Source organism: Leptodactylus fuscus, chromosome 4, assembly GCF_031893055.1.
Source record: "Leptodactylus fuscus isolate aLepFus1 chromosome 4, aLepFus1.hap2, whole genome shotgun sequence".
NCBI lineage: Eukaryota > Metazoa > Chordata > Amphibia > Anura > Leptodactylidae > Leptodactylus > Leptodactylus fuscus.
In genome coordinates this window covers 10,665,146-10,678,789 of record NC_134268.1, presented here as the reverse complement: position 1 = coordinate 10,678,789, position 13,644 = coordinate 10,665,146, and the positions used below count along the sequence as shown (strand labels likewise).

General features: G+C 39.9%; 1 protein-coding gene across 1 annotated transcript in view; it reads right to left on the bottom strand.

Annotated features, from left to right (window-relative positions):
- Nucleotides 1-204: 204 nt before the first annotated feature.
- GPR20 (G protein-coupled receptor 20) overlaps nt 205-13,644 on the bottom strand; it is a 36,124-nt gene continuing 22,684 nt past the window's right edge. The window contains exons 3-4 of the mRNA XM_075272061.1: nt 1,698-1,844; nt 205-1,307 (exon numbers count right to left, since the gene is read on the bottom strand). Of these exons, the coding sequence (XP_075128162.1) occupies nt 226-1,287 (1,062 nt within the window). The 5' untranslated portion in view covers nt 1,288-1,307; nt 1,698-1,844 and the 3' untranslated portion in view covers nt 205-225. The remainder of the gene's footprint in view (nt 1,308-1,697; nt 1,845-13,644) is intronic.

Sequence of the window (13,644 nt, the reverse complement as noted above, 5' to 3'; positions counted from 1 at the left end):
TATTGCAGACGGTTATTACACATCAGTTGGGTTCATGGATAAACTGTTTCCATTAGAAAAGAAAAAAAAATCCAAAAAGTTAAACTACAGTACGATTGTCCGATTCCCACTTTACATCTCCATGTACATAGGTCGTCTTTGGAATGGAATGCATCTTGTAATGTTTGTATGGCTACAATGTCCTCCTTGAAGGTCCTATTCATTGTCCAAAGTCACGTGACCACACTATATTAGATTGCTATTCTGTAACGGCAAGGTTACTATCGCGTTGGAAATGGCCGTGATCGTCCCGGATCCCTTGGAGTTTTTGTGTAGACTCACAATGTCCATGCTTGTCTGGTCGGGTCGATGCTTCCTGAAGATGCTCCTCATGGTGGACTGGAAGTTGTTGGTGACAAAACAGTAGACTATAGGATCCATGCAACTATTTAGGCTGCTGAGAGTCACCGTGACATGGTAGACAATGAGTATGACATCCCGAGGCATGGAGAGATTGGCACAGAAGACCACTTGGCTAACATGAATGGGCGTGAAGCAGACCGTGAATATGATCAGCACTGTAATGAGAAGCTGTACGGCCTTCATGCGCCTCTCCCGGCTTTGGTTCATGAGGGTGGACCTGGACAGGGCCCACATGATCCTTAGGGTGTAGAAAGTGATGATGATAAGTGGCACAAAGTATTCGAAGATAGTCAACGTAAAGAGCTGAAATAGGCAACACGACGGATGACTGATGGTCGTGGTCAAGATGGTGAAGGTCACCACAACTGCAAATATCCATATAATAATGCATATGCATTTGGCATAGTTGGGATTCCTCCACCTGCGGGATGCTTCCACCTGCACAATGGCCATATAGCGGTCAACGCAAATACACGTCAAGAAGAGTATGCTACAATACATGTTCACAAAGTAGGTGAAGCTGTGGACGAACGAACAGGTCGGACAAGCCTCAACGCTGTAGTACATGATGATACGGGTCGGTAGAGAGAGGCCCACCAGAAGGTCCGTCACTACAAGGTTGATGGTGTAGATGACCGATGTGGTCTTGGCCTTGGTTCGGAAGCAAAACACATAAATGGCCAAGCTATTTAATATGATCCCCACAAGGAATATTAGGGTGTTTATGATCAGCAGGGCCACCCAGAGGCCGTAAAATCTGTTGTGTAGAGTCTCGTCTAAGTCCGCCAGTTGGTTCATTTGGGGTTTCTGTGTGTTCGTAAGAGATATGTTCAGATCATGGTCTACCGTTGTGTTGTGGTTAGATTTTTGGAATAGACACTCCATAGTCAGTGCCCCAGACCAACCTGAAAAGAAGATGGAAGAAGAGTTAGGTTGGGTCACCTCCTCACCCAGGATAATCTTCTGCATAGAGAATTGGGCTGTTCCCTCACTCTAGAAGAATTGTATCATTGAAAGACCTATCAAGTATATCAAAAACTCCGGATCTCCTAAAGCCTCCTAAAGGACTCTTAAAGGACTCTCTCGGGTCACTTGGTTACATAAAAACTCTCTCCATTCACCATAGCCATCCATACGATACTCCATAAGTCCCACCCCTGACTCATCTACCTTACAGTCCTTTTGTAAGGAAGATGAGCCACAAAAAAAGTTCAAAAACATTTCGGCAAAAGGAACAGCCGGGTGAGAGCGGCTTCCACCATTATAATATGTGACCTCATAGTAAAGGAACTTACCGTACGATATAGAGAAACCGATGTGGTCAGTGAAGGTTTGTTATCGCACATACAATAAGTAGCTGAAGATGAAACTGGGCGGCAGAGAGTAAAACCCTGGAACCTTCATGAAGACCGCAGAAGAGTCCCAGGCAGGGGTGGATGAGCCTGAAAAGAAAGATGGCCGACTGTTAAACTTACTAGACCATGTACAGTAACAGAGCGAGGCAGAGATCAGTGCGAGGCTGTAAACTGAAATACTGTGCTCACAATATATTACACATATACAGATGTAGCCGAGTGTCACGTGATATATAACACAAGAAACAGTCGCTAATTACTTCATTCTATTGTTATCAGATTCTACATGATGATGGATACAGAGTCCTGAGAATATGCTGAACAAGTCCATATTATAGTAGTAGTATAATTCTACATAGGAGGCAGTATTATAGTAGTTATATTCTTGTACATAGGAGCAGTATTATAGTAGTTATATTCTTGTACATAGGAGTAGTATTATGGTAGTTATATTCTTGTATATAGGAGTAGTATTATAGTAGTTATATTCTTGTACATAGGAGCAGTATTATAGTAGTTATATTCTTGTATATAGGAGTAGTATTATAGTAGTTATATTCTTGTATATAGGAGCAGTATTATAGTAGTTATATTCTTGTACATAGGAGCAGTATTATAGTAGTTATATTATGGTACATAGGAGGCAGTATTATAGTAGTTATATTCTTGTACATAGGAGCAGTATTATAGTAGTTATATTCTTGTACATAGGAGGTAGTATTATAGTAGTTATATTCTTGTACATAGGGGCAGTGTTATAGTAGTTATATTCTTGTACATAGGAGTAGTATTATACTAGTTATATTCTTGTACATAGGAGTAGTATTATAGTAGTTATATTCTTGTACATAGGAGGTAGTATTATAGTAGTTATATTCTTGTACATAGGAGGAAGTATTATAGTAGTTATATTCTTGTACATAGGAGCAGTATTATAGTAGTTATATTCTTGTACATAGGAGGTAGTATTATAGTAGTTATATTCTTGTACATAGGGGCAGTGTTATAGTAGTTATATTCTTGTACATAGGAGTAGTATTATAGTAGTTATATTCTTGTACATAGGAGGCAGTATTATAGTAGTTATATTCTTGTACATAGGAGCAGTATTATAGTAGTTATATTCTTGTACATAGGGGCAGTGTTATAGTAGTTATATTCTTGTACATAGGAGTAGTATTATAGTAGTTATATTCTTGTACATAGGAGCAGTATTATAGTAGTTATATTCCTGTACATAGGAGGTAGTATTATAGTAGTTATATTCTTGGACATAGGAGTAGTATTATAGTAGTTATATTCCTGTACATAGGAGTAGTATTATAGTAGTTATATTCTTGTACATAGGAGGTAGTATTATAGTAGTTATATTCTTGTACATAGGAGGTAGTATTATAGTAGTTATATTCTTCTACATAGGAGCAGTATTATAGTAGTTATATTCTTGTACATAGGAGGTAGTATTATAGTAGTTATATTCTTGTACATAGGAGTAGTATTATAGTAGTTATATTCTTGTACATAGGAGCAGTATTATAGTAGTTATATTCCTGTACATAGGAGGTAGTATTATAGTAGTTATATTCTTGGACATAGGAGTAGTATTATAGTAGTTATATTCCTGTACATAGGAGTAGTATTATAGTAGTTATATTCTTGTACATAGGAGGTAGTATTATAGTAGTTATATTCTTGTACATAGGAGTAGTATTATAGTAGTTATATTCTTGTACATAGGAGTTAGTATTATAGTAGTTATATTCTTGTACATAGGAGTAATATTATAGTAGTTATATTCTTGTACATAGGAGCAGTATTATAGTAGTTATATTCTTGTACATAGGAGGTAGTATTATAGTAGTTATATTCTTGTACATAGGAGTAGTATTATAGTAGTTATATTCTTGTACATAGGAGGTAGTATTATAGTAGTTATATTCTTGTACATAGGAGGTAGTATTATAGTAGTTATATTCTTGTACATAGGAGTAGTATTATAGTAGTTATATTCTTGTACATAGGAGTTAGTATTATAGTAGTTATATTCTTGTACATAGGAGTAATATTATAGTAGTTATATTCTTGTACATAGGGGCAGTATTATAGTAGTTATATTCTTGTACATAGGAGGTAGTATTATAGTAGTTATATTCTTGTACATAGGAGGAAGTATTATAGTAGTTATATTCTTGTACATAGGAGTAGTATTATAGTAGTTATATTCTTGTACATAGGAGTAGTATTATAGTAGTTATATTCTTGTACATAGGAGTAGTATTATAGTAGTTATATTCTTGTACATAGGAGTAGTATTATAGTAGTTATATTCTTGTACATAGGAGCAGTATTATAGTAGTTATATTCTTGTATATAGGAGGCAGTATTATAGTAGTTATATTCTTGTACATAGGGGGCAGTATTATAGTAGATATATTCTTGTACATAGGGGGCAGTATTATAACATTTTTGCTTATTATAATCCTTGGAGGTATTTTCTATTCTGTTGACATTAATATCGGCTCTTAGTTGAATTGTTCTTGCTCCATAAAATGTCTTCTGAGTCACCTCCTGAGATCACTTCATATATCTGACATTATCCCGTTAAATCCTTCGCTCAGATCACCAAATTAGGCCACATAAAGGGATCGGCTGCCGCTCTTCGCCTGAGAGATTAGGACACATATTCTTGTAATGATATACTTACAGTAAATGAGCTCTCAGTTCTCAGAAGTCTTTCTGTGCATTCCCCTTGTACGTCTTGTACTGACAAGCAGTGAGACATTGTTGCGTCTTTACAAGTGATCTGGAGTAAAACTATTCTACCGTTACGTGTATACAGCTCCTATACGTGGCTATGTGTATGTATGTAGGTAAAGGTTTTCTAAGGATACGGTTTTCCATCAGACACCAGGCAGTGACATGTTATTACATCGGATCTTTCATCTTGTCATATGCGGTTTTCTCACAGGGATGATGGCGTCTTATTACCTGGTATCAGTCAGTGTAGATCAGGTCATACAGTAATGTTATATTTGCCTATCTTTGGTGTCATTACTGCAGATTTTGGGACTTTCCTTCCCTCTATTAGCTTCTGTAAAGGCACATGGCCGCTAAGTGGGCGGTCTCTTCATTCTGGACCAATCAGCTGCTCCTCCCCTCTCCTTTTATGGCATGCAGTCTCACAGACACTCTGTGGTCATGGTTCTGCAGCTGCATCTCCCTCCTCTCCCCTTATTTACTATTTTGGACTTTTACAAGAATTTGTTGTTGTCTTGGACTGAAGCTTTCTCACTGTGACTTTGACAGGCTTTTGTAGGTCTCACATATGAGGCACAGTCAATATCATAAGGGCAAACCAGCAAAAATCAGCAATAAACAGCTATAATTGGTGACTCCAACGTAACTGCATTGTATGGCACGGTCTATGGTAGTCTAAATTCTACCGGCTGTCTTATCTAAGAGCCCTCTCTCTGCTCTCCCCCATTCTTTATACTGCAGCTCTGTTCACATTGGGTGTATATATAGTCACCAAATGAGTCAGTGTAAACCAACACATATACTATATACTCTATAGACTAGTATGTGATACACATCAGTATACATCAGCCTGCACACATACTGTATACACAGACTGTGCAGTGATATATACTTGGTTTATCTACATGTGAGAAGTAGATTTAGTGCCGTCAGATCCAAGTGCCGGTAAGGAGGAATCCTTTGTGATCCTCGCTATAAACAAGAGACTGAAGAAACCGCAGAAATGTAAATTCAGGGATATAGAAGAAAGAAATTCTCGCTGCTTGTGACAATGGAAAATGTGGAATTTATGAGCGCGCTCCTCTGTTATCTCAAAGCAAATGCCTTGTGTGTTCTGTTGTATACAGCAATGGTAGGGATAAGGCTGCGAGGGTTACTTAAAGGGAATGTCTGATGTGTGCTGTTATAGAGAGATATCAGGCTGTAAGAGATAGAAAGTATGTCTTCTGTTTTGTATCCTTCATGTGGTAGATATTAATTTTATATAAGTTAAAACTTCCTTTGGGCAGCCATGTTGGAGACACACACTGCCTTATCTGTATATACAGTGCAGCAGAGCGTGCTCTAATGATACAGAGGTTCACTCTGCTATTCTGTCCCAATCTATACTGCAGAGCTGAATGGTGAATGCCAAAAACGGAACTGTCATCTTATTGTGACTGCTCCAGTGAGAAAATACAATATGTTAAGGTTAATAAAAAAACATATAATATAAAATAAAATAAAATAAAAGGATATTGATGTGATAGTGATGTCATAATATAAGGATAACCACATAGTGATGTCACAGTACAGGATAATACACACAGTGATGTCACAGTACAGAGATAATACACACAGTGATGTCACAGTACAGAGATAATACACACAGTGATGTCACAGTACAGGGATAATACACACAGTGATGTCACAGTACAGGGATAATACACACAGTGATGTCACAGTACAGGATAATACACACAGTGATGTCACAGTACAGGATAATACACACAGTGATGTCACAGTACAGAGATAATACACACAGTGATGTCACAGTACAGAGATAATACACACAGTGATGTCACAGTACAGGGATAATACACACAGTGATGTCACAGTACAGGGATAATACACACAGTGATGTCACAGTACAGAGATCATACACACAGTGATGTCACAGTACAGGATAATACACACAGTGATGTCACAGTACAGGATAATACACACAGTGATGTCACAGTACAGGATAATACACACAGTGATGTCACAGTACAGGATAATACACACAGTGATGTCACAGTACAGGATAATACACACAGTGATGTCACAGTACAGGATAATACACACAGTGATGTCACAGTACAGAGATAATACATACAGTGATGTCACAGTACAGAGATAATACACACAGTGATGTCACAGTACAGGATAATACACACAGTGATGTCACAGTACAGGATAATACACACAGTGATGTCACAGTACAGGATAATACACACAGTGATGTCACAGTACAGGGATAATACACACAGTGATGTCACAGTACAGGGATAATACACACAGTGATGTCACAGTACAGGGATAATACACACAGTGATGTCACAGTACAGGGATAATACACACAGTGATGTCACAGTACAGGATAATACACACAGTGATGTCACAGTACAGAGATAATACACACAGTGATGTCACAGTACAGAGATAATACACACAGTGATGTCACAGTACAGGGATAATACACACAGTGATGTCACAGTAAAGAGATAATACACACAGTGATGTCACAGTACAGAGATAATACACACAGTGATGTCACAGTACAGAGATAATACACACAGTGATGTCACAGTACAGAGATAATACACACAGTGATGTCACAGTATAGAGATAATACACACAGTGATGTCACAGTACAGGATAATACACACAGTGATGTCACAGTACAGGATAATACACACAGTGATGTCACAGTACAGGGATAATACACACAGTGATGTCACAGTACAGGATAATACACACAGTGATGTCACAGTACAGGATAATACACACAGTGATGTCACAGTACATAGATAATACACACAGTGATGTCACAGTACAGGATAATACACACAGTGATGTCACAGTACAGGGATAATACACACAGTGATGTCACAGTACAGGGATAATACACACAGTGATGTCACAGTACAGGATAATACACACAGTGATGTCACAGTACAGGGATAATACACACAGTGATGTCACAGTACAGGGATAATACACACAGTGATGTCACAGTACAGGGATAATACACACAGTGATGTCACAGTGCAGAGATAATACACACAGTGATGTCACAGTACAGGGATAATACACACAGTGATGTCACAGTGCAGAGATAATACACACAGTGATGTCACAGTACAGAGATAATACACACAGTGATGTCACAGTACAGGCATAATACACACAGTGATGTCACAGTACAGGCATAATACATAGGGTGATGTCACAACAGTAAGATAATCCACTTAGTGACCTTAGGGCACAGAAATAACACATGCAAAAAATGATCACCAAGTACATTGAAGTATTAGAAAAAAATATAACAATGTGACATGGGGGGTGTGAGGAACAAAGACTCCCAGCTATGTATTTTAAAATTATGTATTTGGCCTTGGCGAGTTATTACCTGGCCAGACTTCTTATGCCGTGTGTGCTTGTTAACATAACCTGTTTACATGTGGGGATATGGTTTTTCTGCTCTGCAATCACAGCCTTTTGTTGTGTCACGCCCAGCACCATTACCATACCTGTGCTAACCTCATTATGCCAACTTGGCGGCATCCTAGAGTTGTATACTGAAAGAGCTCTGAACACACATCACCCAGACCGGTTGTCTCTGAGTCAGACTTCAAAGGAAATACGGTTTTCTGATAATATTTGCCTAGGAGGACATGCCACAGTTGCACTGGTAAATTCCTCGGGTGTGCCAGGTGGACTTGAGGACTCCAAGTCCAAACTTGTTATTGTTGAGAGGTTCAGGCACTGGACTCATTACTCAAAGGGGATTGGGGTGTCATCCTTGTTTTCTACACAATGGGGATCTCACTATGAACCCGATCATACCACTGGCCTGACCCTATGACCATCTGGTGAGGAATTATGACTGCTCTTAGTTTTTTGGTTTCAAGGATGGAGGGTTGGACTTCTATCCCTAATTACATAATTCTGGGAGGAGACTGGGGAGAGTTATATCTGTCTGTCTGTCCTAAGAAGGAAAGGGAGTTCTACTGCTGGAAGCCATATGATGAGACGGAGGATCTCTTACTGAATAAGCATGTGCCCTGAAGTCTAGGGGATAGGCTTCAGAGATTCATTTGGTATTGTTTCCTTTCTACCTTTTATTCCTATTTATTTTTATGTATTGTATAGAACTTTATCTGTATCTGCTTGTCGTCCACTGATATATATGTCTGTATAGTACCGACCCATTCAGGGTTAATAAATATATAAATTATAGAAAGCTCGTTTCATATTATCCTATAAGACCCGGACACACTCGCGGGGCGTGAGAGGAAAGCGATGAAGAAAGGTGACCGCCAGGTGTGCCACGCATCTTGGTAATGTGAGATCCTTCACACCGGGTTAGTGATGTCACAGCTCCATAATAATACAAAATGTGGCTTTATCTATAAACTGTTTCTCACCAGTTCTATATAACCAGACTCGTCTCCAGCAGACATAACTACCCAGACTGATAAAACTATACAAACACTAAACAATATCGCCATATATACACATATATACAAGCCATAACTGCCACTGTACCCTGCATAGATAACAGTCACATACAATGTATATGTCACCTGCTAATATGATCAGACCTTGTGCACACATCGCAGTGATATTGCGGTTTTATGATGGTTTGACTTGTTTTTTTTTTTCAAAAAACACAGCAAAAATGACAGTAAAGTGTCCATTACAGTGCTAGCCCCATCTCCCTGTATTCCCTCACATGTACACACATATTCTATGTCCACATGTATCCTCTTACACATGTATATTTACACCTGAACACACACTCATATATACTATCCATTTAGGAGAAAAGGGGGCACAGTCAGTGGTCAGTAGTAGGAAAGGGGCACAGCTAGTGGTCAGTGATAGTAAAGGGGTCACAACCAGTGGTCAGTGATAGTAAAGGGGTCACAGCAAGTGGTCAGTAGTAGCAGAGGGGGCACAGCAAGTGGTCAGTAGTAGCAGAGGGGGCACAGCCAGTGGTCATTAGTAGGAAAGGGGTTTAGCTAGTGGTCAGTAGTAGGAGAGGGGGCACAGCTAGTGGTCAGTAGTAGGAGAGGGGGCACAGCTAGTGGTCAGTAGTAGGAGAAGGGGGCACATCCCAGGTTTATGAGCACAGATGACTTTTCCCAACAGTGCACACTGAGGTTGCGATCGCCTCCACCTCCATATTCTGCTTGGACCCTGTCTCCCAGGTCACCACATCCTGTATACGGCTCCTAGCAGCAGAGACTGGAGTGGACTATAGGGGAACGGGGCAAGCTGAGTATTGGGTAGGACCAGTGGAGTTATGGGTGGCATTGGAGGTGAGGCCTATTATACATAATATATATAAGCATGTATATACAATCCCACTGCTGGCACCTGGAAGGATTATCTGGGTCATTTCTGATCAGAGGATGGACAGGCAGACTAATAATGAGCACTGCTAGGGTGTAAAGGGAAGCGTAGGACATGACACTAGTAATGCAAGCAGTGACATCACACAAGGATTCTATCAGCAGTGACATCACACAGGGATAGTACAATATGGTGACATCACACAGGGATATTACAATATGGTGACATCACACAGGAATAGTACAATATGGTGATTATACATGAGTGTGATATAATAAAAGGAAAGGCCCTCACACTACAATTTTATCAGCGGTGACATCACACAAAAAACACGAGTGATGATGTAATACAATGATTATATCAGTAGTGACAACACACAGTTACTATAGCTACAGTGACATCACATGATAATAATAATAATAGTAATTATTTCTCATATCTACAGCATACTGTACTGCTATATGACATGTGTACAGCTTCCTCTGGTCGTCCAGTAGGGGGCAGATGTTATGTGAATACAATGTTATCTGGAACTAATCAGAAATGTTCTATAAGTATTTGGCTCTATGACCATGGGAAACCTCCTATTACTCAGTGTCCTGTAGAGCCGGGTGAATATTATGGGACTCACTGGAATACTTTATTAATGAGAATCCCACAAGTTATACATTGTAGCCACAAATAGTAATAATAATAACCACAACATAAATGGAATATGTGCAACACTGCACCTGGGTCAGTTCACTAAGAGCCAGGTACTAAGTAGCAACTTATGTGTAACAGCGTCACCCACAGGATGAACAAGGCATGTCCGACCTTCGCGGAAGGGCTACACGACTTGACCCTATTCAAGACTCTGGATAGTGGAATGAACACATCACTTGGGTTTATGTCCTTTTATACAAATCACTAAGACAGCCATAAAGATAAAGAATCTGGGAACTGGGAATTGATTATTTGTTTTTAAATGTATATAGTAACAAGCCTCTCCCCCCCCCTCCTGTAATCCTATGCCTGTGTCCAGTTATACATATATATGCAGCCTGCAGAAAGTGTTTTTAGATATATCTGAAGAAGAAGCTCAGAGTAAGCTTCGAAACGTCATATTCTGTCATCATTATGAGTTAGCCATTAAAAAAGGTATCACCTACTGAAGACTTGCAAGTTGTTTTTTTTTTTTTTAATATTTCCTACCCACTGGCTAACACAGAACAAAAAGAAACATTTTCAGTATGCTTTGTGTCGGTCTCGGTATGATGAAAGCGAAGGGGTTACAATCTTGTCTGTAGACATTTCCATCACAAGTATGATATTCAGTATAACACGCAGCGCTGATGAGATGTTTACACCACAAGGTCACAAATGAGGGTCAAGAAGTTGTGTTGAGTTTTTATATTCACACATTAGAATCCAGAGCGAGTGACATTGTGAGAAATAATAAAACAAACAATACTTGAAAAAGAGTTATCTGAAACTTTCTCATTGGACTTGTCATCTTTTGTGAACATGATTTCCAAAAATCACATATTTAAAAATATTCGAACAAAACTGTCCCCAAACATTGTACACCCTGCAGTCATGGGGGCTCCAGAAACTGCCCTGTGAGGGGAAAGGAGTCTATCAGAGGAGAGTTTCTCCTAAATACCATTGGCCTGACTTGCTTGTATTAATATATCTGGAAGTCTGTGGTATGTTGTGGGTTGATGGAATAATTTTCCTGGTGGGCTAGGTAGTGAATATTTTCACCTTGGCAACCCTGATGGTCTGGAGTCATGAACGGTTTTATGTTGTCATTCATGATGGTCTGGATTAGTAAAAGGTGTCATATTTGCCAATTTTAGTGGTCTAGGAAAGTGAAAGTCTCATAATTGTATGTCTCATGGTCTACAGAGGTGAAACGTTTTATGCTTCCAACTGTGGTCGTCTAGAATCATGAAAGATACATCCCTGGTGGCCTAAGGTAGTGAAGGTCCTATGCTGGTACCCCTGACGGTCTATGGCATGAAAGGTACTGGAATCTGTAATGGCCTAGAGTTGTGAAAGGTTTCATGCTGACATCCCTGGTGGTCTAGGGTATTCAAGGTTTCATGCTGACATCCCTGGTGGTCTAGGGTGTTCAAGGTTTCATGCTGACATCCCTGGTGGTCTAGGGTATTCAAGGTTTCATGCTGACATCCCTGGTGGTCTAGGGTGTTCAAGGTTTCATGCTGACATCCCTGGTGGTCTAGGGTGTTCAAGGTTTCATGCTGACATCCCTGGTGGTCTAGGGTATTCAAGGTTTCATGCTGACATCCCTGGTGGTCTAGGGTATTCAAGGTTTCATGCTGACATCCCTGGTGGTCTAGGGTATTCAAGGTTTCATGCTGACATCCCTGGTGGTCTAGGGTGTTCAAGGTTTCATGCTGACATCCCTGGTGGTCTAGGGTATTGAAGGTTTCATTTTGCAGCCCTGGTGATCCATGGTAGTTAATGTTTGATGCTTGCATCTCTAGAGGTCTAGGTTAGTGAAGGTTTCATTCTGGTATCCCTGGTGGCCAGAGAGGTAAATGCTTTCATGTCTCCATCCCTGGTGGTCCAGAGTATTGGAAGATTTCATGCTGATATTCCTGTGGTCAGTAGTGATGTCTTCCTGGTATCACTGGTTGTCTAGAGTATTAAAATGTTTTAAACATCCATGTTGGCATCCCTGGTGGTCTAGAGTTATGTAGTTTTCATTCTGGCATCCCTCATGGTGGTCTAGATTGGTGAAGGGATTCATGCTTGCATTCCTTGTGGGCTAGAGTCTTGCTTTCGTACTTTATAGTCTTGAGTATTGGAAGATTCCATGTTGACATCCCTGGTGGCCCAGTGCAGGATTTTCAGGCCTCTTCTGGCTCCTGGATGACGTTGCGTGTCCCCAGATTACTGATTGGTCCAGGGGAGGTGAGTATAGCTGTTTGTTATTTTCATTCCCCTCCCCCGGGTCTCTGCTTATTATTTCTCTCCATTTATGACTACTTGAGGTTTTGCACATATGACATTGTTTTACCAACAGAAGTCTAAGGGGAAGTTGAGAAAAGCATTTTATTGCTTTCTCTGAATCAAAAAGTGTCTGCAGAACTGAAAGAAAAAATGTGATGTGAACGGCCCCAAAAACAAAGCTATAAAACATGAAATATTAACTATTATAATCTCCATCTGTTCGGTCTCTGTGGGAATTTGGAGATAAGATTTCAATATTCTGCAGCGCTCCTACAGGAGAAGTGAAGTATTACACAATACTTATATGAATCAATAGGAGGTCCAGGTGATAGAGGAACATGTCGGGTCCTCCAGAGTAGGAACTACACTCCTCCTTATACATGAGGGTCTTGAACAGGAAAATCCAACCATATTATTAAGCCCCACCTCCAATCTACACAGGAACAACCCCCAAAACTTCTGACACACCCATTTAGAGTCATATTTGCATAAGTACCTCCCCCTTATTCAACAGACCAAAGCATTGGTCGGTACATCGGAGGGCACAAACTTTCGATATTGCACCCAGCTGGAATCTATCGCTGTATCACAGCCTGTCTTCTGTTACAATGTACCGCAATCCCAGAAAACACTTGACCAGCAATGTCTCTCCTAAGATAAACAGAGCCGGGGCCTCGAGGACCTGATTTAGTGGTAGATCAAATGTGATTTGTACCAAGATGTCCCGGCCAAAAATACTTGCTTATTTTTATTGGATTGACCAAATGGAAAGCTTTAAATTGTTTCT